The sequence below is a fragment of the Ranitomeya variabilis genome, chromosome 5 (assembly GCF_051348905.1).
Source record: "Ranitomeya variabilis isolate aRanVar5 chromosome 5, aRanVar5.hap1, whole genome shotgun sequence".
NCBI classification, from domain to species: Eukaryota; Metazoa; Chordata; class Amphibia; order Anura; family Dendrobatidae; genus Ranitomeya; species Ranitomeya variabilis.
The window spans coordinates 180,505,068-180,529,945 of record NC_135236.1 but is presented as its reverse complement, the minus strand read 5'-3'; the positions used below and the strand labels follow the sequence as shown (position 1 = coordinate 180,529,945).

The window sequence follows — 24,878 nt, the reverse complement described above, 5'->3', positions numbered from 1 at the left end:
GCGCAGTACACAGCGCAGAGCCGCGCAGTACACAGCGCAGAGCCGCGCAGTACACAGCGCAGAGCCGCGCAGTACACAGCGCAGAGCCGCGCAGTACAAAGCGCAGAGTCGCGCAGTATAAAGCGCAGAGCCGCGCAGTACACAGCGCAGAGCCGCGCAGTACACAGCGCAGAGCCGCGCAGTACACAGCGCAGAGCCGCGCAGTATACAGCGCAGAGCCGCGCAGTACACAGCGCAGAGCCGCGCAGTACACAGCGCAGAGCCGCGCAGTACACAGCGCAGAGCCGCGCAGTACACAGCGCAGAGCCGCGCAGAGCCGCGCAGTACACAGCGCAGAGCCGCGCAGTACACAGCGCAGAGCCGCGCAGTACACAGCGCAGAGCCGCCCAGTACACAGCGCAGAGCCGCCCAGTACACAGCGCAGAGCCGCGCAGTATACAGCGCAGAGCCGCGCAGTACACAGCGCAGAGCCGCGCAGTACACAGCGTAGAGCCTCGCAGTATACAGCGCAGAGCCGCGTAGTATACAGCGCAGAGCCCCGCAGTATACAGCGCAGAGCCGCGTAGTATACAGCGCAGAGCCCCGCAGTATACAGCGCAGAGCCCCGCAGTACACAGCGCAGAGCCGCGCAGTACACAGCGCAGAGCCGCGCAGTATACAGCGCAGACACACGCAGTACACAGCACGGACACGCGCAGTACACAGCGCAGAGCCGCGCAGTACACAGCGCAGAGCCGCGTAGTATACAGCGCAGAGCCCCGCAGTATACAGCGCAGAGCCGCGTAGTATACAGCGCAGAGCCCCGCAGTATACAGCGCAGAGCCGCGCAGTACACAGCGCAGAGCCGCGCAGTACACAGCGCAGAGCCGCGCAGTATACAGCGCAGACACACGCAGTACACAGCACGGACACGCGCAGTACACAGCGCAGAGCCGCGCAGTACACAGCGCAGAGCCGCGTAGTATACAGCGAAGAGCCACGCAGTATATAGCGCAGAGCCGCGCAGTACAAAGCGCAGAGCCGCGCAGTATACAGCGCAGAGCCGCGTAGTATACAGCGCAGAGCCGTGTAGTATACAGCGCAGAGCCACGCAGTATACAGCGCAGAGCCACGCAGTATACAGCGCAGAGCCACGTAGTTATACTGCCCAGTCACGTAGTATATTGTCCAGTCACATAGTATACTGCATATCCCTGTTAAAAAAAAAAAAAAGAATTAAAATAAAAAAGTTACATACTCACCTCCTGGAGCGGCCGGTATCTGATGGTTGTTGCACCTCCTAGAGCGGCCGGTACACGATGCTTGTTGCACCTGGAGTGGCCGGTACCCGATGCTTGTTGCGCGCTCCGGTCCCAAGAGTGCATTGCGGTCTCATGAGATGATGACGTAGCGGTGTTGTGAGACAGAAAGACGGAAGTGCCCTTAGACAATTATATAGTAGATTACCCCGCTCACCAAATCGGACCCCGAGGGGCCCGGCTCACCAAATCGGACCCAGAGTGACCCCGCCCACCAAATCGGACCCAGAGTGACCCCGCCCACCAAATCGGACCCAGAGTGACCCGGGCCACCAAATCGGACCCAGAGTGACCCGGCCCACCAAATCGGACCCAGAGTGACCCGGCCCACCAAATCGGACCCAGAGTGACCCGGCCCACCAAATCGGACCCAGAGTGACCCGGCCCACCAAATCGGACCCAGAGTGACCCGGCCCACCAAATCGGACCCAGAGTGACCCGGCCCACCAAATCGGACCCAGAGTGACCCGGCCCACCAAATCGGACCCAGAGTGACCCGGCCCACCAAATCGGACCCAGAGTGACCCGGCCCACCAAATCGGACCCAGAGTGACCCGGCCCACCAAATCGGACCCAGAGTGACCCGGCCCACCAAATCGGACCCAGAGTGACCCGGCCCACCAAATCGGACCCAGAGTGACCCGGGCCACCAAATCGGACCCAGAGTGACCCGGGCCACCAAATCGGACCCAGAGTGACCCGGGCCACCAAATCGGACCCAGAGTGACCCGGCCCACCAAATCGGACCCAGAGTGACCCGGGGCCACCAAATCGGACCCAGAGTGACCCGGCCCACCAAATCGGACCCAGAGTGACCCGGGCCACCAAATCAAACCCAGAGTGACCCGGGCCACCAAATCGGACCCAGAGTGACCCGGGCCACCAAATCGGACCCAGAGTGACCCGGGCCACCAAATCGGACCCAGAGTGACCCGGGCCACCAAATCGGACCCAGAGTGACCCGGGCCACCAAATCGGACCCAGAGTGACCCGGGCCACCAAATCGGACCCAGAGTGACCCGGGCCACCAAATCGGACCCAGAGTGACCCGGGCCACCAAATCGGACCCAGAGTGACCCGGGCCACCAAATCGGACCCAGAGTGACCCGGGCCACCAAATCGGACCCAGAGTGACCCGGGCCACCAAATCGGACCCAGAGTGACCCGGGCCACCAAATCGGACCCAGAGTGACCCGGGCCACCAAATCGGACCCAGAGTGACCCGGGCCACCAAATCGGGCCCAGAGTGACCCGGGCCACCAAATCGGACCCAGAGTGACCCGGGCCACCAAATCGGACCCAGAGTGACCCGGGCCACCAAATCGGACCCAGAGTGACCCGGGCCACCAAACCGGACCCAGAGTGACCCAGGCCACCAAATCGGACCCAGAGTGACTCCGCCTACCAAATCGGACCGCCTGAGGGGCACCCAAGTGTGAAAGTCTTGCAGGGGCAGCCCTGGCACCATTCCAAAGCACTATCTGTAGTTCCTTCAGGAAATACCCATCTAGTTATAGTGCTTTGGAACAAAGCACTATACTGTTATTCCACCGTGGTAAACTTCTTCTTATTCTTATTATTCAGTCCGCACGTAATGCGGCCCGAACCGCTAAACTCACAGACTCCAGTGAGGTGTCATTTTGAAGCCAGCGTTCCTGAGAGGTGTGCTAAGTATTTTTCGTGTCGATCGGATTTGTAGTTTTTGCGCAATTTGTGTTTGAAAAAAGTCTTTCAATGCGTTTCAATGGAGAAATTTTCCTATACGTTTATAATGGGCTGGTTTCTGAGGCAATTTCTAAAAATAACTGCCACCTGGCTGATTAGCTCATTGATATGCGCAGTCAGACACAGTTACTATGCCAACGCCTATGAAATCTACATCAGCTCACCAGGTCACAAGTTTTGTCAGATAATATCAGCTCTTAAAGTGACAGTACAGCACAATTCCAAACCACTATCCGTAGTCTTATGATTATTAGACTGTGGCCCGATTCTAACTCATCGGGTATTCTAGAATATGCATGTCCACGTAGTATATTGCACAGCCACGCAGTATACAGTGCAGAGCCGTGCAGTACACAGCGCAGAGCCGCGCAGTACACAGCGCAGAGCCGCGCAGTACACAGCGCAGAGCCGTGCAGTATAAAGCGCAGAGCCGTGCAGTACACAGCGCAGAGCCGCGCAGTACACAGCGCAGAGCCGTGCAGTACACAGCGCAGAGCCGCGCAGTATAAAGCGCAGAGCCGTGCAGTACACAGCGCAGAGCCGTGCAGTACACAGCGCAGAGCCGCGCAGTATAAAGCGCAGAGCCGTGCAGTACACAGCGCAGAGCCGCGCAGTACACAGCGCAGAGCCGTGCAGTACACAGCGCAGAGCCGCGCAGTATAAAGCGCAGAGCCGTGCAGTACACAGCGCAGAGCCGTGCAGTACAGAGCGCAGAGCCGTGCAGTATACAGCGCAGAGCCGCGCAGTACGCAGCGTAGAGCCACGCAGTATGCAGCGCAGAGCCGCGCAGTATACAGCGCTGAGCCGCGTAGTATACAGCGCAGAGCCCCGCAGTATACAGTGCAGAGCCCCGCAGTATACAGCGCAGACACGCGCAGTACACAGCACGGACACGCGCAGTACACAGCGCAGAGCCGCGCAGTACACAGCGCAGAGCCGCGTAGTATACAGCGAAGAGCCACGCAGTATGTAGCGCAGAGCCGCGCAGTACAAAGCGCAGAGCTGCGCAGAGCTGCGCAGTATACAGCGCAGAGCCGCGCAGTATACAGCGCAGAACGCGCAGTACAGTGCAGAGCCGCGCAGTACACAGCGCAGAGCCGTGCAGTACACAGCGCAGAGCCGCGCAGTACACAGCGCAGAGCCACGCAGTATACAGCGCAGAGCCGCGTAGTATACAGCGCAGAGCCGCGTAGTATACAGCGCAGAGCCACGCAGTATACAGCACAGAGCCACGCAGTATACAGCGCAGAGCCACGTAGTTATACTGCCCAGTCACGTAGTATATTGTCCAGTCACATAGTATACTGCATATCCCTGTTAAAAAAAAAAAGAATTAAAATAAAAAAGTTACATACTCACCTCCTGGAGCGGCCGGTATCTGATGGTTGTTGCACCTCCTAGAGCGGCCGGTACACGATGCTTGTTGCACCTGGAGTGGCCGGTACCCGATGCTTGTTGCGCGCTCCGGTCCCAAGAGTGCATTGCGGTCTCACGAGATGATGACGTAGCGGTGTTGTGAGACAGAAAGACGGAAGTGCCCTTAGATAATTAGATAGTAGATTACCCCGCTCACCAATTCGGAACCCGAGAGGCCCGGCCCACCAAATCGGACCCCGAGGGGCCCGGCCCACCAAATCGGACCCAGAGTGACCCCGCCCCCTAAATCAGACCCAGAGTGACCCCGCCCACCAAATCGGACCCAGAGTGGCTCCGCCCACCAAATCGGACCCAGAGTGACCCCTTCCACCAAATCAGACCCAGAGTGACCCCTTCCACCAAATCGGACCCAGAGTGACCCCTTCCACCAAATCGGGCCCAGAGTGACCCCGCCCACCAAATCGGACCCAGAGTGACCCCACCCACCAAATCGGACCCTGAGGTGCCCAGCCCACCAAATCAGACCCTGAGGTGCCCAGCCCACCAAATCGGACCGAGTGACCCCACCCACCAAATTGGTCCCTAAGGTGCCCCGCCCACCAAATCGGACCCAGAGTGGCTCCGCCCACCGAATCGGACCCAGAGTGGCCGCGCCCACAGAATCGGACCAAAAGTGACCCCGCCCACCGAATCGGACCTAGATTTACCCCGCCCACAAAATCAGACCCAGATTGACCCAACCCACCAAATCGGACCGCCTGAGGGGCACCCAAGTGTGAAAGTCTTGCAGGGGCAGCCCGGGCACCATTCCAAAGCACTATCTGTAGTTCCTTCAGGAAATACCCATCTAGTTATTATTAGTTATGCCTTGACCTAAATACTCCACAATTTGTTGCTTCTCAGCAGCCGACACATCCTTTTTCTTTCCCATTTTGGCAAAAAATGTAGGCTGCTTAATAATGTGGAACAGCCTTCTTAAGTAGTCTTGCCTTTATTTGGACACACCTGCCAAACTAATTTGCACAGGTATCTGCAATTGCTTTCAGTGATATAAAGAGCCCTGACACACATCACCATCAATGAGTTTAAATGACAAACAAACAAATTCTAACCTTATCACTCCTAAACTCTATGTGCATAATAATTTGGAACACAGTGTAGTACATTGAGTAAATGCGGTTACTATCATACCGTATTACATAGTATCTACAGCCATGCCAAGTGTCATGAACATAAATGGCCAGAGAGAATATGCGCCAGTGTGAACATACCCTTAAAGTCAAGCACATGCATCCTTTCTGGTGGCTCCCATCATACCCAATATACCCTATTAAATTTAAATTACAGGAGGGGGACACTAGCGAATTAGGCAAAATCAGGAACAACCAGAAAGGGTGCACACATTGACTGACAGTGAGTCAATAATTTGCATAATTCACATGCTCACTTCAAAGACTTTATTTTACATTTTTTTATTTGTTATATTTACAATCTGTTTTGTTGGTCTAACTTTTAATCAATTAAAAGCCTAATATGGTGATTGCGCCACTTTAAAGTGAACCTCATTGCTCATAGAGTCAGGGAGATTCAATAAAACAATTGGTGGTGAACAAGATTATTAAGCAGAGCACAGACCGGACACATTTTTAAATAGGACGTTGCTGAAAATATTCAAAAATCAGTTCATGCTAATGGGAAAAAGAATCGCATGGGGAGCAAGAGCCAATGCAATCTCTGCCTGCTAGAAGAACAGTGTGATTACCCTCTCTTCTATACTCTCCTAAACATTCTGACCGATTACATGTATACAGTCAGAAAAAGCTGAAAGGTCATCTACATTATTTCTTGCTGACAGAAGCAGACTAATTATCATCAGTAACTATGATAGGAGTTTGGCCCCAGGTGGCCCTGCTGCAACACTTGCCATCTCGCCATCGAAAAGCCTTGTCACCAAGTCCTCCATAGACTATCACTATGAATTTCACAACACAGAAGGTTAATGCCAATTTCTTTTTCCCAGCCTTTATGACAGGCAGGCTGCTGGAGGAATTTTCACAGTTCTGCAACCTGGTAATAAGTAACGCACGGGCAAGTAGGACAGTTTAGAAATGATCATGTGAGGTGGCAGATGTATGGGACAATCATCCAGACTGGCCCCTGCACTCTCCATTGATGAGCAAAGCACAGCAGAGACACTGTCTGAGGTGACCCAATTGTGCATGTATGTATGGGAATACAAATCGTGAAGGTGCCAACGTGAGTGATCATCAGTTTTGAACCTCCTTCCTATAAAGTAAGAAGGCTCACTGATGATCGTTTAGCAGGGAGTGCATCTGAGCTACGCATTCCACTGTATATCAAACAGTGTACATGTTGTAGTCTTCTGTCTGAGGTGTACCTCGGAAGCCCTCCTAAAGTTTACCTCTGAGGTGGGCAAAAAAACAAAGAGTGGGGCTATGGCAATACATAAAAGAAATGCACATGATCTACCCAGTGTGTGTATCTCAATGCTGAAGAAGTGCACACATACCTTTGTCGGTATCTGTAGAGTTATGCTGTTTTGCAGATGCTGCCCCTCCAGTCATTACAATTTCTGTCCACATTTCCAAAAAGTTTTCTTGCTGGTCTGACACCACAAGAAAGCGCAAACCATGAAAAGGATGCCTGGAGTCATGCCTGCAAAACCGCAATGTAGTCAATGAAGCAATGGCCTTAGAAAGTAAACCAGGAATCCACGTGAAAACACACAACAAACTTTTTACCATTCCAAGATCTTGTCCTCTTGAAGGCTGTATCCAGACGGGAGAAGATAATTGTGGAAATTCTGCAACTCGTTAGAATGACAGCTGTCTTGCACCCAGATGTGAGACACACAGGGGATCCCACTGGCAAGGCACAGGAAATACTTCTGGGTTCGGCAGTGCTGGTTCGCAATCAGCAAACATTTTGTCCCCGTTTTGCTCTATCGGGAAGATGAATACAGTGATGCATTAGTTTACCCTATGTCTTCTCAGGCTTTTTTTTTTTTTTTAACTTGGTAAAAAGAATGGTGATGGCTGACCTAACTTGGAGCCAGTGTGAAAATTGATCTAGAACACTAGAATCCTATAATAAATATATAACTACAGCTGCCAGTGATTACAGGTCCTTGTAATTATACTGCCCTGCCATTCAGAGGCCCATGTGCTGTGCAGTTACTCTAATGGTAGCAAATTACTAATTGCTGAGCATAACACAGATCTACATTAATTAACATTCACTACTGTAAGACCGAAAACATGGCGTTTACCTATCCCCTCACACTAAACATGTTGCACTTACCAGCGCTTCACTGAAACTAGCCAAGATTTCACCACCCCCGGCCCGGATCTGAGCCTCTGTATACTGGCGGTTATAAGGTGTGCTCTCCACGTATTCTGCAATAAGACGACATGTAAATCATCTGCCAGGTTACTGAACTCTAGGAAATAACAGATTGTCCTCACGGAGAAAAGTGGAAAGGTATGCCGTGATTTCTACCACCATAGTGCTTACCATCTTCCTCTTCACTGCTGATGGAGGGGATTTCCGTTGATATCAGGCAATTACTGATCTTATCACTGCATGTGGCATTTGTCAGAAGGATTGAATAGCCCATGAATAGTAACTTGTTCTGGGGCAGCGGTCCATGCGACTCCTCAATGGCTGTCTGGTCACTGGTATCTCCACTTTCATTCGGGCTCATAAATTCTCCTTTTGCACCACCTTTTAAAGCACAAATACAATCAGTATGAAGAGCAAGTCCTACAGCGGCTGTCAATGACAATTACATACCTGCAGTACAAAACACTGCACACATAATGAGCACCAGCATATAAGGAGTTACACAACTTTTTACGTACCGTATATACTCGAGTATAAGCCGAGATTTTCAGCCCAAATTTTTGGGCTGAAAGTGCCCCCTCGGCTTATACTCGAGTCACGGTCGGCGGGTGAGGGGGAGAGGGCGCTGAGGCATACTTACCAGCTTCCGGGGCTCCTGACGCTCCCCCTGCCCGTCCCACGGTCTTCGGTGCCGCAGCTCTTCCCCTGTTCAGCGGTCACATGGGACCGCTCATTAGAGAAATGAATAGGCGGCTCCACCACCCATAGGGGCGGAGCCGCATAATTCATTTCTCTAATCAGCAGTGCCGGTGAGGTGACCGCTGACAGAGGAAGAGGCTGCGGCACCGAAGACAGGCAGGGGGAAGGAGCGGGACGCCGGGAGCAGGTAAGTATTACATATTTACCTTCCCTCGTTCCACACGCCGGGCGCCGCTCTGTCTTCGCGTCCTCTTGTTCTGACTGTTCAGGTCAGAGGGCGCGATGACGCATATAGTGTGCGCGCCGCCCTCTGCCTGATCAGTCAGTGCGGAGAGACGCCGGGACGCTGAGGAGCTGCAAGCAAGAGAGGTGAGTATGTGTTTTGTTTTTTTTATTGCAGCAGCAGCAGCAATGGCACAGATTTATGTGGGGCAACGGTGCAGAGCACTATATATAAGGCACAGCTTTATGTGGAGCATCTATGGGGCAACGGTGCAGAGCACTATATATAAGGCACAGCTTTATGTGGAGCATCTATGGGGCCATAATCAAAGGTCAAAGGTGCAGAGCATTATATATGGCACAGCTATCTATGGGGCCATAATCAAAGGTGCAGAGCATTATATATGGCACAGCTATCTATGGGGCCATAATCAAAGGTGCAGAGCATTGTATATGGCACAGCTTTCTATGGAGCATCTATGGGGCCATAATGAACTGTGCAGAGCATTACATATGGCACAGCTTTATGTGGAGCATCTATGGGGCCATAATGAACGGTGCAGAGCATTATGTGGAGCATCTATGGGGCCATAATGAACGGTGCAGAGCATTATATGTGGCACAGCTATCTATGGGGCCATAATCAAAGGTGCAGAGCATTGTATATGGCACAGCTTTCTATGAAGCATCTATGGGGCCATAATGAACTGTGCAGAGCATTATATATGGCACAGCTTTATGTGGAGCATCTATGGGGCCATAATGAACGGTATGGAGCATTATATATGGCACAGCTTTATGTGGAGCATCTATGGGGCCATAATGAACGGTATGGAGCATTATATATGGCACAGCTTTATGTGGAGCATCTATGGGGCCATAATCAAAGGTGCAGAGGTAATATATAGCACAGCTATCTATGGGGCCATAATCAAAGGTGCAGAGCATTGTATATGGCACAGCTTTCTATGGAGCATCTATGGGGCCATAATGAACGGTGCAGAGCATTGTATATGGCACAGCTTTCTATGGAGCATCTATGGGGCTATAATGAACAGTGCAGAGCATTGTATATGGCACAGCTTTCTATGGAGCATCTATGGGGCTATAATGAACTGTGCAGAGCATTATATATGGCACAACTTTATGTGGAGCATCTATGGGGCCATAATGAACGGTGCAGAGCATTATATATGGCACAGCTTTATGTGGAGCATCTATGGGGCCATAATGAACGGTGCAGAGCATTATATGTGGCACAGCTTTATGTCGAGCATCTATGGGGCCATAATGAACGGTATGGAGCATCTATTTTTAATTTTGAAATTCACCGGTAGCTGCTGCATTTTCCACCCTAGGCTTATACTCGAGTCAATAAGTTTTCCCAGTTTTTTGTGGCAAAATTAGGGGGGTCGGCTTATACTCGAGTATATACGGTAGTTTATAAAAAAATCACACAACAATTGCAAATGTAAAAGTAAAGATAAAGCTTGCTTTGTCTCCCCCCCAAAGAAATCTGTTACTGACACTTCAGCGGTGAGAACGACCTTTGTTTACAAGTGTCTAGTATGTGACCGCTGCAGCCAGTCACTGACCACAGAGGTCACCTGCTGCTGTATTGGCATCACCGTTTATTGATAGGAACCATGATGCCAGTAGTACGGCACAAGACTACAGATGGCACATCATATGCAATCAAAGTTCTAGAGAACCGAAAGCTTGTCAGTGCCAGATCTGTGGAGAAAAGAAGAGTTGAGAAGTATTTTCTTTCAATAGCTATGCAGCACCTTTAAATATTCTGTAGATCAACCTTAAACTGTGTTGGCTGCTGATAAAGAACATTATATGGTCGTACTACGCAGCTAGTCTAGGAACTAGGATTATAAAACCAATGCAATATCATAGAAAGCAATATTAAGGTAATGCTGATTGTGCAATCCCCTTGAAACTGAACTGTACAATTAGGAGTAGAAAAGATCCACATAAATGGCGGCCTTCAAACAGGGAAGTGTGAGACAAGGAGCAAGATATATGATTAGATATAGAAAGGCAATGTACCCCACCATCCCACCACTCAAATGAATGGACAACCACGTAAGAGATAGGCTGGATCCAGTAGAGCTATAGCTGCCCTTACAAAGAAACCCTAAAGCTTAGGCACCTCCTCTATGACGCCCACATGTCCATAAGAAAACAACTCTGGTACACCGAATGTCATTTCCAAGTACTTCAGAACAAACTAAGGATTTCTTACCAGACTTCACTGCAACTGATTTGCGCCCACGTTTAGCTGGAGATTTTTCATCATCTGCGCTGATCAATTTCCGTTTACCAGACAGTGGACCCAGGGAGCTGCGAGGAGACTCAAACCCTTTCCGAGTTGGTGTACTTGTGCTGGACGAAATTGATGTGGTGATGGTACTCGACACACTTAAATTACTTCTCCGTTTCCGCTTCCCTTCCACAAGATTATCTGAAATAGACGCCAAACTATCACACAAATTGTATATAATAGCAAACTACTCTAAAAATCTGCATAAAATAAAGGCAGATATAATCTGAAAATAAACATGTATATTCACATAAAAAATGCTCAGAAGTAAAAGTACAAGTGCACCACTGACCAGACCTGGCCTGGACAAAGCCAATGCCAATGTGCCCAGGCTCCAGCAAAGTTCTTTTTGTGATATACCGTATGTTCAATATACTGTATGTCCACTACTTTTACACTGATAATTAGGTGGCCAGATGTAAATGGTGGACAGCACAGCTTCGTACACAACTTAGTTCCACTGCTGAGAACTGCATCTTAGCTCCTCTTCCAAATGTCAGGTTGCCATCAAGATGAATGCACACAGCAGATTTATTGCAACAATCTACCATATTTTTTGGACTATAAGACGCACACGCACCGGACCATAAGACGCACCTAGGTTTTAAAGGATATTAGGGGAAAAAAAAAAAAGAAGCAAAAAGTGTGGTCAATTCTGTACTTAATATCCCCTATCCTGGTATATATGGTCCCCTCATCCCCATCCTGATACACATGGCCCTCTCATCCCTATCCTGGTATGCATGGCCCCCTCATCGCTATCCTGGTAGGAATGATCGTCCTCATCCTTATACTAGTATACATGGCCTCATCTCTATTCTGGTATGCATGGCCCCCCATCTCGTCATACTATGCATTGACCCCATCCTTATCCTGGTATGCAGAGCCCCATCCCTATCCTGGTATGCAGGGACCCCATCTTCTCCTAGTATGCATGGCTCCCATCCCGGGGTCCTGGTATGCATGGCCCATCCTTATAATTGGCCAACACCCCCATCCTAGTATGCATGGCCCCATCAGAAAACATTGAAAAAAAAAAAAAGCAACATTAGACTTACCTTCCCGGCTCTCCCTCACAGCATCTTGTTTTGATGCCAGCAGCTGCTTTATATTTGTAAGCAGCGCATGGCAAGGACATCATGCACTGCTCACAAGCAGAGCACAGCTGCCGGAATACTCACTGCTCTGCACGTCAGTACTATGCGCAGAGAGAAGGGAGTATCCATTGCAGTTCAGTAGCGCGCACAATGTCAGCTGAAGCCTTCCTGCTGCTGCCGGAGGTCCTGTGTGCCGCTACTTAAGAGAAATGAATATTCACCACTGGGCGTGGAATGCAGTGAATATTCATTTCTCTTTAGCAGCGGGCATAGGAGTTAGCCGCCGTCTCCAGCCTCCTATGACCCGCTGCTCCGCCGATGCCGCTCCCCCACCTCTGCCAGAGCCGGTACATCCAGACTATTAGACGTATCCCGCATTTTCGTCCAGATTTTTGGAGGAAAAATGTGCATCTTGTAGTCCGAAAGATATGGTATGTGAATGAACATAACGTACATTCATTTTAACTGGGTTTTTTCTGCACCAAGAGCAGGGATCTGTATAAGCCCCTTTCACATAATGTAACCGTAGCAAACATTTCTGACCGGTGTGATTTCTCCCAAAGACATTTGTGGAAGGATTGGTAACCAAACATCGGGGAATTTGTCCAGCAGAGTTCTTACTGCACATACAATAACCAAAAATATATATTTGTAGTTTTCAGATTTCTATATAAAAATTTTACAACATTTAGAAGTCAACAGAAAATACACACCAAGACTTATGTCAGATCCCTTTGTTAATGGGGTTGAAGGTTCATAAGGACCGAGCCCAAACTGTTCACGCAGCTTATTTCCTTGGTCTAGGGAAAGTATGACTGCCATCCTTTTGTACCATTTCCTCTGACCTTCCTTTTCAATACAGTAATACAGTTCTCCGGAATCTCTCTTGTGCGCCTTTACCACTCCTGAAAAACAAGCAAATCAATTACAGTAAGCTCCACTTACATAGAGTGACTTTAAAAATGGGTCATAAATTCCAGTCCTTGTCAGTTTCTTTTCATTATAATAATTAAAGGGGTTATCAGATACAGAAAACTACCATGCATCGCCCCAGCACAGAACTCTGAACGTCTGCACCAACTCCGTTAGCGATACATGCTTCATTTGGAGATAAAAAGTTTGCTATAGCCTTGGATTGTCTGCAGCGGTGAGGGGACTAGAAGAGCACATCCTCAGATGTTTCTCTGAGGACGTGCTCCTCTAGTCACCCGACTGAGGCAGCCAATCACAGGCCGCAGCAGTTGTCTTACTTCCAAGCCGAGCAGGCATTGCTTCCAGAGCCAGTAACAATAAGAGGCCTCCTACTTTCTTCCTATACATAAACCCAATTTGTATAACATTAATACTGTGATACCTACCTGCACTAAAATATTCATCCTCAGAGAGGGCCGTCACCTCTGTATCCAAAGGAATAGGGTCACACAGCAGAATGTCTTTTCCAAGAACATCACATTCATATCCATCATCAAATAGCAGCTTGTATTTCCCTCCTCCCACGTCTCGGGTAATTGTACCCGAATAAAAATAGCCATTGGAGGACCATTTGGCAACCACCCTAAGCCCCACAAAACTATTGCCAGTTGTGGAGTCCGAGCTTTCATTTCTTGATGGAGTTTGATATGGGATTTCAGGAGAGTCACTGCGTCGCATTATGGGTGTCCCAGGGCTTGATTTGTCACGGGCTTCTGGATGACTGATATCTATGCGGGTAAACGGTTCTTCATCTGGAATCGCAGCAGCAGTGGAGTCTTCCCCATGTGTATTAGCCACTGTACTAGTATCCCTGAAATCGAGAAAAACAGCGTACAACAATCCACATACAGCGTTTAGATTTTTTACATGGTGCTGCTTGCGGCACCACACTTTTCTGACAGCCTGGTCGATCAATCTTGACAATCCAGAATTAATAAATAGTAAAGAAAGCAGGTCTGATATGGCTGTAGCATGGTACATCTATCGGTTTATGTTGCCATGCTCAAAAGTGCTATTTAATCATCCCCATGGCATTATTAGGTTGCAAAGAAAGACTAAACTCCCTAAAACAAACAGGTTATTCAATCTTGACTACCCTTCTCAGATTTAGGAAGTATTGTATGTTTCCTATTTATAGAGAAAGCAGCCACAAGAACAGGTCCAGGCACAGGGTAGCAGCTGCGGGAACGGGTCTGGGCACCGGGGTAGCAGCCGCGAGAACAAGTCTGGGCACCGGTGTAGCAGCCGCGAGAACAGGTCCGGGCCCCGGCAGTAGCAGCAGCAATGAGAACAGGTCCGGGCCCCGGGCAGCAATGAGAACAGGTCGGCCAGCCTGTCATTGTATTACTAATGCCTGGCTACCAACCTTCTCACCTCTGGAATAGATCCCAGCCACAGTCTTGATGCCCGGACCTCAGCGACTGCTGCATTCTGATCATTGTAAATAGCGGTGACAGCAGGTTCGGGCACCAGGGCTGCTGCAGTGACTTATTCAAGTGGTGAAAACAGGTTGGTACTCTGGCAATAGTAGTACAATGGTAGACTTGCCGACCTGTTTTCACCACCATTTACAGTCATTAGACCTCAGCAGTCAAATCATCAGTTACTCTGATTTCCCAGTGTAACTGCTGCCTCTGCAAAGCACAGCTGCAGAGAGGACTGTCACCAGCTACTGCATTCTGCAGGTTCAACTCATGTTCAGGAAGCAATAGAAGCAGTGATTACACAAAAATAGCAGAGCTCAACCAATGTTCAGCGGGCAATTCGAGTAGCTACACTTCTTCCCCATTAACAATATAAAAAAAAATAAATAAATAAACAAACAGTTGGTATCAACACATCGATATTAGTCAGGTCAATAGAAAAAAAAAAAATTAAGCAAGCCCTACAGTACATGCCACAAACCAAAAAATAATCAAAATGCCAGTATTTTCAGTGACCCCCTACCTGCCTAAAAAAATGCAATAAACATTGTAAGTACACAAAGTGATATATCTGTATAGGCACCAGGTAGGACGTTCTGCAGCAGGCTCTAGAAGCTACAACTACCTCGTGTTCTTGTGTTATGCTAAGAAACAATGGTACATAGAAATATTTTACAAGCAAAATAAGAGACGTGTCTACCTTGAGCAAGAGACTCGAAAAGGAGGACGTCCTCTCCTTCCTTTTCCACGGGGTGTAAGTGGAGCTTTGGCCCCTGGTCTGTTTCCAAGTGGTGCTTCTGCATCATCATCACTCACTTGAATTCCCATTTGTCTACCTGGTCGTGGTGATGATCCTGACTGGTTGACCACTTTTCTAGGACTACAAAGAAGAAATAATAACCATTTATGCTATGGCTGTGTAATAAAGTTGGAATTCATGAACTTAAAAAAAAAATTATCCATGTACCAAACAAGTACCTTAGTTTTCCAACATTTCCTCGTCCACTTGGTATGGCGAAGTCTCCAGCATCTAGCTGGCCACTTTTTCCTTTGGCTGCAGCTGATCTTCCTCGGTCAGAACTACTTCCACTAGTGCTCTGCCCAGCAGAAAGGCCACTGCTTGCTCCACTAGAGGTGCGCTGAAGACTTGAAGCTTTTGATGAGAAAGAACTAATATCTGCAAGATCTCCAGAAGTCAGAGAGGAAACAACTGTCCTGGAAGGAGACACTTCATTTTCATATTCATGACATTCTATTACCGGCTCCTCAGCCTCCTAGAACAGGAAACAAAAAAAAAAAAAAAAAAAATCAGACCTGAAAACTTACTGAGGAAGTCGGGTAGTCAAGTTGTCAGGTCAACAATAAGATTTAGAAATACACTCCGTTCCAGATTGGACCATTTCCCCCTTTCCTAACCGGACACATTTTCAGGTTTCATCATACATGCGCTTTTAAATGTCTCTACAATGCTCTCTAGTTCGGATATTCAAATAATTTTTGCCTCTTAGTTGACAAACATGGGGCTTAATTTTATATGTCATTTTTATAGTGCTTTTTTCTTTTTGGCTATAAATGGGAGAAAATGTGAAGAAAAATAGGACATGATGTTTTTTCACTTTTTATAACCACAAAATACTGCTGAAAAATATTTTAAATTGGAGTTCCCTTTTCTGTAGCACTATTTATATATTGGGTCTTTTCTCAACAGGATCAGGGCTTAAAAAAAAACTAAACAATTAAACCGATTTGGACTCGCAGTATCTCTTTGTTCTTTTTTTCTTGCTTTAATTTATTTTTTCATTTAATACACTGTGTTCTTTGCCATATTGCTTGCAACCTGTGGCCTGCTTAATAATGTGGAATGTTTTTTTTAAGCAGTTTTCCGTTAAAGGAGTTGTCCACTACTAAGACATCCCCTTCTTAAACTATATATTCGGCCCCAATAAAATAATAAAGCCTATACTCCCTCCCGTGCAGACTTCGTTCCAGCAGTGTCAGCACTCACATCCCGGGGCTGTGATGCGGTGGAATGACACGTGATGCCCAGTGCCCAATCAGCTCTGGCGTACCTGTCTCCGCCTTCAGACAAACTGAACATGAAGAGGAATGCCAGGATCAGCTGATCCCTGGCTTCCTCTTCATGTTCATTTCATATGAAGGCGGAGACAGAGACCTGGCGTTGATTGGGTGCCGGTGTTACAAGTGAACTGTGAATCAGAGTAAATACACCCGAAATTTTACAAAAAAGTGGGCATTATGTACAGGTGCTTCTCACAAAATTAGAATATCATCAAAAAGTGAATTTATTTTGGTTCTTCAATACAAAAAGTGACATTCATGTTATATAGAGTCATTACAGAGTGATCTATTTCAAGTGTTTATTTCTGTTAGTGTTGATGATTATGGCTTACAACCAATTAAAACCCAAAAGTCATTATCTCAGTAGATTAGAATATTTTATGACACCAGCTTGAAAAATAACTTTAAAATCTGAAATGTTGGCCTACTGAAATGTATGTTCAGTAAATGCACTCAATACTTGATTGAGGATCCTTTTGCTACAATTACTGCCGTAATGCGGCATGGCATGGAGGCGATCAGCCTGTGGCACTGCTGAGGTGTTATGGAAGCCCAGGTTGCTTTGATAGCAGCCTTCAGCTCGTCTGCATTGTTGGGTCTGGTGTCTCATCTTCCTCTTGACAATACCCAATAGATTATGGGGTTAAGGTAAGGCAAGTTTGCTGGCCAATCAAGCACAGTGATACTGTTATTAAACCAGGTATTGGTACTTTTGTGGACAAGTGCCAAGTCCTGCTGGAGAATGAAATTTCCATCTCCTAAAAGCCTGTCGGCAGAGTGAAGCATGAAGTGCTCTAAAATTTCCTGGCAGGCGGCTGTGCTGACTTTGGTCTTGATAAAACACAGTGGACCTACACCAGCAGATGACATGGCTCCCCAAACCATCACTGATTGTGGAAGCGTCACACTAGACCACAAGCAGCTTGGATTGTGGCCTCTCCACTCTTCCTCCAGACTCTAGGACCTTGATTTCCAAATGAAATGCAAAATGTACTATCATCTGAAAACAACACCTTGGACCACTGAGCAACAGTCTAGTTCTTTTTCTCCTTGGCCCAGGTATGACTCTTCTAGTGTTGTCTATTGGTCATGAGTGGCTTTACAAAATGAATGTGACACTTGTAGTCCATGTCCTGGATATGTCTCTGTGTGGTGGCTCTTGAAGCAATGACTCCAGCAGCAGTCCACTCCTTGTGAATCTACCCCAAATTTTTGAATGGTCTTTTCTTCATCCTTTCAAGGCTGCGCTCATCCCAGTTGCATGTGCATCTTTTTCTACCACACTTTTTCCTCATCTTTCCATTAATATGATTGGATACAGCACTCTGAACAGCCAGCTTCTTCAGCAATGACCTTTTGCCGCCTACCCTCCTTGCGGAGTGTGTCAGTGACTGCCTTCTGGATATCTCTTCAACAGTCTTCCCCATGTTTGTGGAGCCTACTGAAACAGACTAAGGAGCCTTTTTAAATGCTTAGGAAGCCTTTGCAGATGTTTTATTGTTAATTCGTCTAATTTATGGAGATAATGACTTTTGGGTTTTAATTTGCTGCAAGCCATAATCATTAACAGAAATAAACACTTGAAATAGATCACTCTGTTTGTAATGACTATATAATATATGGAGTTTTATGTTTTGCATTGAACTGAAATAAATTAACTTTTTGATGTTCTAATTTTGTGAGAAGCACCTGTATACTAACTATGCATTTATTGTGAAATTTATATTGTAATGTAGAGGGTTGCCTTACTCTTCTTTAAGTGCAAAGATAGGTGTTAAGAGTCTAATCAGTTGTATTTAGGGTGTGTATTTAGGGTAGCTTCGCTAACATCACTGCTGCATGTGTATAGTAAGTGTAGTATGCCACTATTCCTCCTACGGTAGCAAGGGGCCTTAAAGGAGGACCACAAAACACGCTCTTGTCAGACACTGCACATTCCACCTTTCTACATACTAGAAGCCAAACAATCCAACACAGCAACCAGAAAGGATTACCTCCAAAACCTTGCGCTCCACTTCTGCTCCATCAACATAATACACATCTGTGATAACACGAGTAACCACGGTGCGTACTTCTCGAACTGTCCGGACGTGCCGATGAACACTGCGGCCAGGAGGAGGGCGAGGTAGTTCAAAGTCATCCTCACCCTTAAGAGGGAATAAAATAAATTGGGAATTTTTATAATCATCTTATATTTAAAATATTTTCAATGTTAATTCAGCATCAAGTTTTTACAAATTGTGATTCCTCTCTTTTGTCATTTTGTCTATATTGGAATCGAACAGTGGACAATCAAAAAAAAAATAAATAAAAATTATATATATATATATATATATATATATATATATATATATATATATATATATATATATATATATATATATATATATATATATACATACATATACACACACACACAACACACACACACACACACTACTCACTAAAAAGTTAGGAATATTTGGCTTTCAGGCAAAACTTATGGAAGAAACTTAAGAAGTTTACGTTACAGTGATATTATACCATTAATTTTGGGAATTTGCAGGGGTTTCCCCACAAAGTTAATTTTAATCAATATTTTTCAAAGACCTATTGATTAAGATAAGTTCCACATTGGATGTGTTAAAAAAAAAAAAAAAAAAAAAAAGTCCTGTTCTGACAATCTTATATAATGTGCCCTGCTGTGTGCTGTGTAATGGCTGCTCACACCGATATAGTTACAGTAGCGTAGCTCCGGGTGGGCCCCCACGGTAGCTACGCTACTGCCCACCACTGTGGCTTTTATTGCAATAAATTGTTTGAGGTGAAGGGGGTTTCCCACTAACAAAGTACTTCTTTATCAATGGATCTTTGGCTAAAAATAAGTTCCACAATTGGAGGGTTTTTTTTATTTTAAAAAGTTCTTGTGCTGAGATCTTATAAATGTGCCCTTGCTATGTGCTGTGTAACTGCTGTGTCTCACCGTGTCTGATCATACCACATCTCCTGGGCAGGGGAGGAAGCAAATGAGTTTACAGACATTACAGTTAAGGGTACCGTCTCACTATACGATTTACCAACGATCACGACCTGCGATACGACCTGGCCGTGATCGTTGGGAAGTCGTTGTGTGGTCGCTGGGGAGCTGTCACACAGACCGCTCTCCAGCGACCAACGATGCCGAGGTTCGCTGGTAACCAGGGTAAACATCGGGTTACTAAGCGCAGGGCCGCGCTTAGTAACCCGATGTTTACCGTGGTTACCAGCGTAAAAGTAAAAAAAAAAAAAACCGTACATACTCACCATCTGATGTCCGTCAGGTCCCTTGCCGTCTGCTTCCTGCTCTGACTGAGTGCCGCCGTACAGTGAGAGCAGAGCGCAGCGGTGACGTCACTGCTGTGCTGTGCTCTCACTGTACGGCCGGATCTCAGTCAGAGCAGGAAGCAGACGGCAAGGGACCTGACGGACATCAGATGGTGAGTATGTACGGTTTTTTTTTTTTTGTTTTTTTTTTGTTACTTTTACGCTGGTAACCACGGTAAACATCGGGTTACTAAGCGCGGCCCTGCGCTTACTAACCCGATGTTTACCCTGGTTACCAGCGAACGCATCGCTGGATCGGTGTCACACACAATGATCCAGCGATGACAGCGGGAGATCCAGCGACGAAAGAAAGTTTCAAACGATCTGCTACGACGTACGATTCTCAGCAGGGTCCCTGATCGCTGCTGCGTGTCAGACACTGCGAGATCGTAACTATATCGCTAGAACGTCACGAATCGTGCCGTCGTAGCGATGAAAATGCCACTGTGTGACGGTACCCTAAGAGATCGAAGGCAATTTTGAGATAAAATATTGCTTAAAAACAGGTAGGGAAATGTTTTGCCTCGTAAAAAGAAATCAGTTGAAATCCCGTGCTGTAATGTCTGTATACTCTCTTTAGCTTCCTCCCCTGCCCAGGATATGTGGTATGATCAGACACGGTGAGACACAGCAGTTACACAGCACATAGCAAGGGCACATTTATAAGATCTCAGCACAAGAACTTTTTAAAATAAAAAAAACACTCCAATTGTGGAACTTATTTTTAGCCAAAGATCCATTGATAAAGAAGTACTTTGTTAGTGGGAAACCCCCTTCACCTCAAACAATTTATTGCAATAAAAGCCAACAGTGGTGGGCAGTAGCGTAGCCACCGGGGGGGGGGGCAGAGGGTACGGGCTCCCCGGGCCCGGCGCTCTGTGGGAGCCCACCCGGAGCTACGCTACTGTAACTATATCGGCGTGCACAGCATAGTTACCTTCTGCGGCAGAGCAGGGAGAATCGATCTCCCTGCTCTGCCGCTATGAGCACCCCCCCCCCCCCGCCATCATCGGAAGATCAGCATTTAGCCGATACAGCTGATCGCAATCATGGGAGGAGCGCTACGCTCCTTCTCCCATCATCACCCTTGTCAGTGTCGGCGTCTGACGTCGCCGACACTGACAGCGGGCGCGATGACGTCACTGCCCGGCGCCCGCTGTCAGGAGATCAGCGGGAGCAGGGCAGGAACCAGGAAGAAGAGAGGTATTTATTTTTTAAATGGGTGCTGCTGCCTTATTACAGGGTCTGACTATGGGGGCTGCCTTATTACAGGGTCTGACTATAGGGGTGCTGCCTTATTACAGGGTCTGACTATGGGGGCTGCCTTATCACAGGGTCTGACTATAGGGACTGCCTCATTACAGGGTCTGACTATGGGGGTGCTGCCTTATTACAGGGTCTGACTATGGGGGTGCTGCCTTATTACAGGGTCTGACTATAGGGGTACTGCCTCATTACAGGGTCTGACTATGGGGGTGCTGCCTTATTACAGGGTCTGCCTATAGGGGTGCTGCCTTATTACAGGGTCTGACTATGGGGGTGCTGCCTTATTACAGGGTCTGACGCCTTATTACAGGGTCTGCCTATAGGAGTGCTGCCTTATTACAGGGTCTGACTATGGGGGCTGCCTTATTACAGGGTCTGACTATGGGGGTGCTGCCTTATTACAGGGTCTGCCTTATTACAGGGTCTGCCTATATGGGGGTGATGCCTTATTACAGGGTCTGCCTATGGGGGCTGCCGTATGCTATAGAGTCTGACTATGGGGGCTGCATTATACTATATTGTGGACTATTTGGTGAATTATGCTACTGTATATGGAGGCTATCTAGGGGGCCATCATACAGTGTGGAGATTACAGTGTGGGGGTTATTATACAGTGTTGAGCCATCAGTTTGGGGGGCTACTATGGGGTCAGTATACTGTGTGGGTGGTACTATACAGTGAGGGGCATTATACGTATAAGAGAGCATCATGCTGTGTATAGGGGAGCTGTACAGGGGAAGACCTGGGACTTTATTAAATGTAAAGTGGGCAATTATTGTTATAGGGGAACTCAGGTTACTGTGGCTATCAAAGGGGCACACAGGGCAATATTACTTTCTAGGGGCAAAATATGGGCACTGTTTTCTACGGCACTTGCACCTGGCATTACTATATTGTAGATAGTTGCTTTAGAATTTAGAGGGCACAGAGAACCACACAGCAGGAGCAGCAATATGGACACATACGGCAGCAGCGGCTCAGTACTGGGGTATCGGGAGCAGTAATAGGGACACATACGGCAGCAGCGGCTCAGTACTGGGGTATCGGGAGCAGTAATAGGGACACATACGGCAGCAGCGGCTCAGTATTGGGGTATCAGCAGGATGAGAAGTTTGTGCAGGTTGGGAATAGATGGTGATGGCTGGAATATGAGAAGTGAAATGTGTGTTTTCTCTGCAGACGAGTTGTAGCTGGAAAAAGTTGTCATGTCGGTCTGGGCCAGATGGAAAAGACGGGATAAATGAACGATTCCATCAGAGAACGTCTGCGGTAAGTCATTATCTGAAACTGTGCCGTGTTCTCTTATATGTTCTGTAGGACTGGTATCTACCACTGACCATATGGGGGTAATATCTATGTTAGTCTTTATATAGAGATTATCTTCAGTAACAGCGCGGTCATCTGCTGAGGTTCTCCTCCACTATTAGGGTGCATCACCGAGTTGTAATCAAGGTTACCTGGTTAGGGGCCCACTCAAATTTTTCGCCCCCACCTGAACCAAAACCCTAGCTACGCCTCTGGTGGTGGGTATACCCCAACAAAAAAAATGTCAAATGTGTCAATAACTTGTCATGTGGCCTTGAGCATCAATTACAGCTTGACAACGACATCTCATGCTGTCCACAAGTCAAGTTATTGTCTGCTGAGGCATGGTATCCCACTCTTCTTGAATGGCGGATCTCAGGTCATTGAAGTTCTGGAGTACAGAGTTACGAGCCTCTACATGGCGACTCAGTTGATCCCGTACGTTGTCTATGGGATTCACATCTGAAAAAAGAGCATTTGAGGTACCCCAGTATCCAGCAGCTGTTTCCTAATGATGTGATGAGCTGAAGCATTGTCATCGATGAAGACGAAATTAGGCCTTTGTTGTTCGTGCAGGGGCACAATGACTGGATTAATGATGGTATTCAAGTAGTAGGGGCTTGTCACTGCACAATTCACAAAGTGTAGGGCAGTTCGGCATTGACTAGTCAAACCTGCAGTCACACCAGCCCACACTATAACACCACCACCAAAGGCTCATCTGGTGACAACAGTGGCTGAAGCATAGCGCTCTCCTTGCCATCTCCAACATTGTTGGAGGCCAACATTTCTGCTCAGCGTGAATCGACTTATCAGTGAAGAGCACCGAGGCCCACTGGTCCTCGTCCAGTGTAGATGCTTTCTGGCCCAGGAAAGACGATGACGCCTGGGCCTAGTTGTGTGCTCAGACAAACTGTTTTGAATGTTCTGACGTGACAATTGGGTGTCTCTCACCTTCCTTAAATGAACCTGGAGTTGTGTGGCATTCATCATCCGGTTAGAAAGGGCACTGTTCACAATGCAGTGGTCATCAATGTGGGATGTGGCCAAAGGACTTCTTCAACTGCTCTGCCTTTCTGTGACTGTTCCAGTCTCTCGGTAGCAAACCTGCTTTTCATCATCTGGTTACAAGGAGCACTGTTCACAATGAAGTGGTCATCAATGTGGGATGTGGCCAAAGGACTTCAACTTCTCTGCCTTTCTGTGACTGTTCCAGTCTCTCTGTAGTAACCTGCTGATCACACTAAGCTCAGTGACCACTTCCGTCTGAGAATATCCCGATGTACAGTAGTTCAATTCCTAGGTGCAGTATTGGTCTCATGATGTCAAAATATGAACAGTATGAAGTGGAGGACTGTTGAAACACCACTTCTAATTGAACCCTGAAATTTATTGGCCGATTCATGGATCAAACGCCTGTTACGAATTTTGAAATTAAGCTCCTTGTTAGAGAACAGCAAGTTGTGCAAAAAGTACTGAAATATTGAACAGTAGGACATGTGCATTCAAAGGTTTAGAGAAGGTCACATTAAGTTCACCTGAAAAGGTTAGAGTGCATTTTAGGTACATCCTGAAATTTTGCCGAAAGCCAAGTATCCGTATCTTTTTGCGTGTGAATAAAAAGGGAATTGTCACGATTGGACTGGCAAGTAAACTGGGAACAGGGGCACCTTTCCTGGCCCTAGCTCTAGGGGGCACCCTAACTCGCCCTGTTCCCCGGGATACCTCAGATGGCGAGGATGCCGGGGCCTTCGCCCTTTCCCTGTCTCCTAACTGCAGCCCTGCGTCTGTCCCCTTCCCCACCCGGGGACGAGAGGCGCTACAGTGTACTGCAGAACACCAACCCGACAAACAGGGGAACCAAGACAAGAGTAAAAGTAAACTTCACTCACACAAAATATGCTCTCCTCTCACAAATAACAGAGGTATTCACCAGGGTGTGAAGGACAGGGGAAGTAAATAAGACCGGTAAGGATGAGGAATTTCCAAGCGTACAAACCAAACAACTGTCACACAATAAATTCCTCCAGCTCTTCAAACATCAGCTCCTCACTACTCCAGGTCTATCAAGCAAGCACTCTCTCAGACAAGGATCTGGCCAGAAGGCCTAGCTTTTATAGGAGACAGGAGTGGCTAACCAAGCACAGCTGAAAGCAGGGATTTCCACATGGCCTATTAACCCCTGTCCTGCTGAAAGAAAACAAACACCTTTAATACACTTGAGAAGTGCTTCTTCTCTGCAGCAAAGCAGGAGCCATCAGACGCTGCGGTCTTCTGGTACTGCTCTGTCGCGGTAACTCCGTGACATGCATGCTTGGCTGAGTCAGAAAAGATTTCCATTAATTGAATAGGGCATATGAAAAGTTTTGTTGTTTTT

The 24,878-nt window shown here is 47.4% G+C and overlaps 1 protein-coding gene across 3 annotated transcripts in view; it reads right to left on the bottom strand.

The window, feature by feature from the left end:
* TP53BP1 (tumor protein p53 binding protein 1) overlaps positions 1–24,878 on the bottom strand; it is a 173,450-nt gene that overhangs the window by 14,239 nt on the left and 134,333 nt on the right. For all 3 annotated transcript variants that reach the window (XM_077263609.1, XM_077263610.1, XM_077263608.1), the window contains exons 18-27: positions 18,583–18,735; positions 15,488–15,783; positions 15,210–15,389; positions 13,472–13,896; positions 12,827–13,018; positions 10,939–11,157; positions 7,935–8,144; positions 7,722–7,816; positions 7,163–7,362; positions 6,931–7,076 (exon numbers count right to left, since the gene is read on the bottom strand). In XM_077263609.1, the coding sequence (XP_077119724.1) occupies positions 6,931–7,076; positions 7,163–7,362; positions 7,722–7,816; positions 7,935–8,144; positions 10,939–11,157; positions 12,827–13,018; positions 13,472–13,896; positions 15,210–15,389; positions 15,488–15,783; positions 18,583–18,735 (2,116 nt within the window). The remainder of the gene's footprint in view (positions 1–6,930; positions 7,077–7,162; positions 7,363–7,721; positions 7,817–7,934; positions 8,145–10,938; positions 11,158–12,826; positions 13,019–13,471; positions 13,897–15,209; positions 15,390–15,487; positions 15,784–18,582; positions 18,736–24,878) is intronic.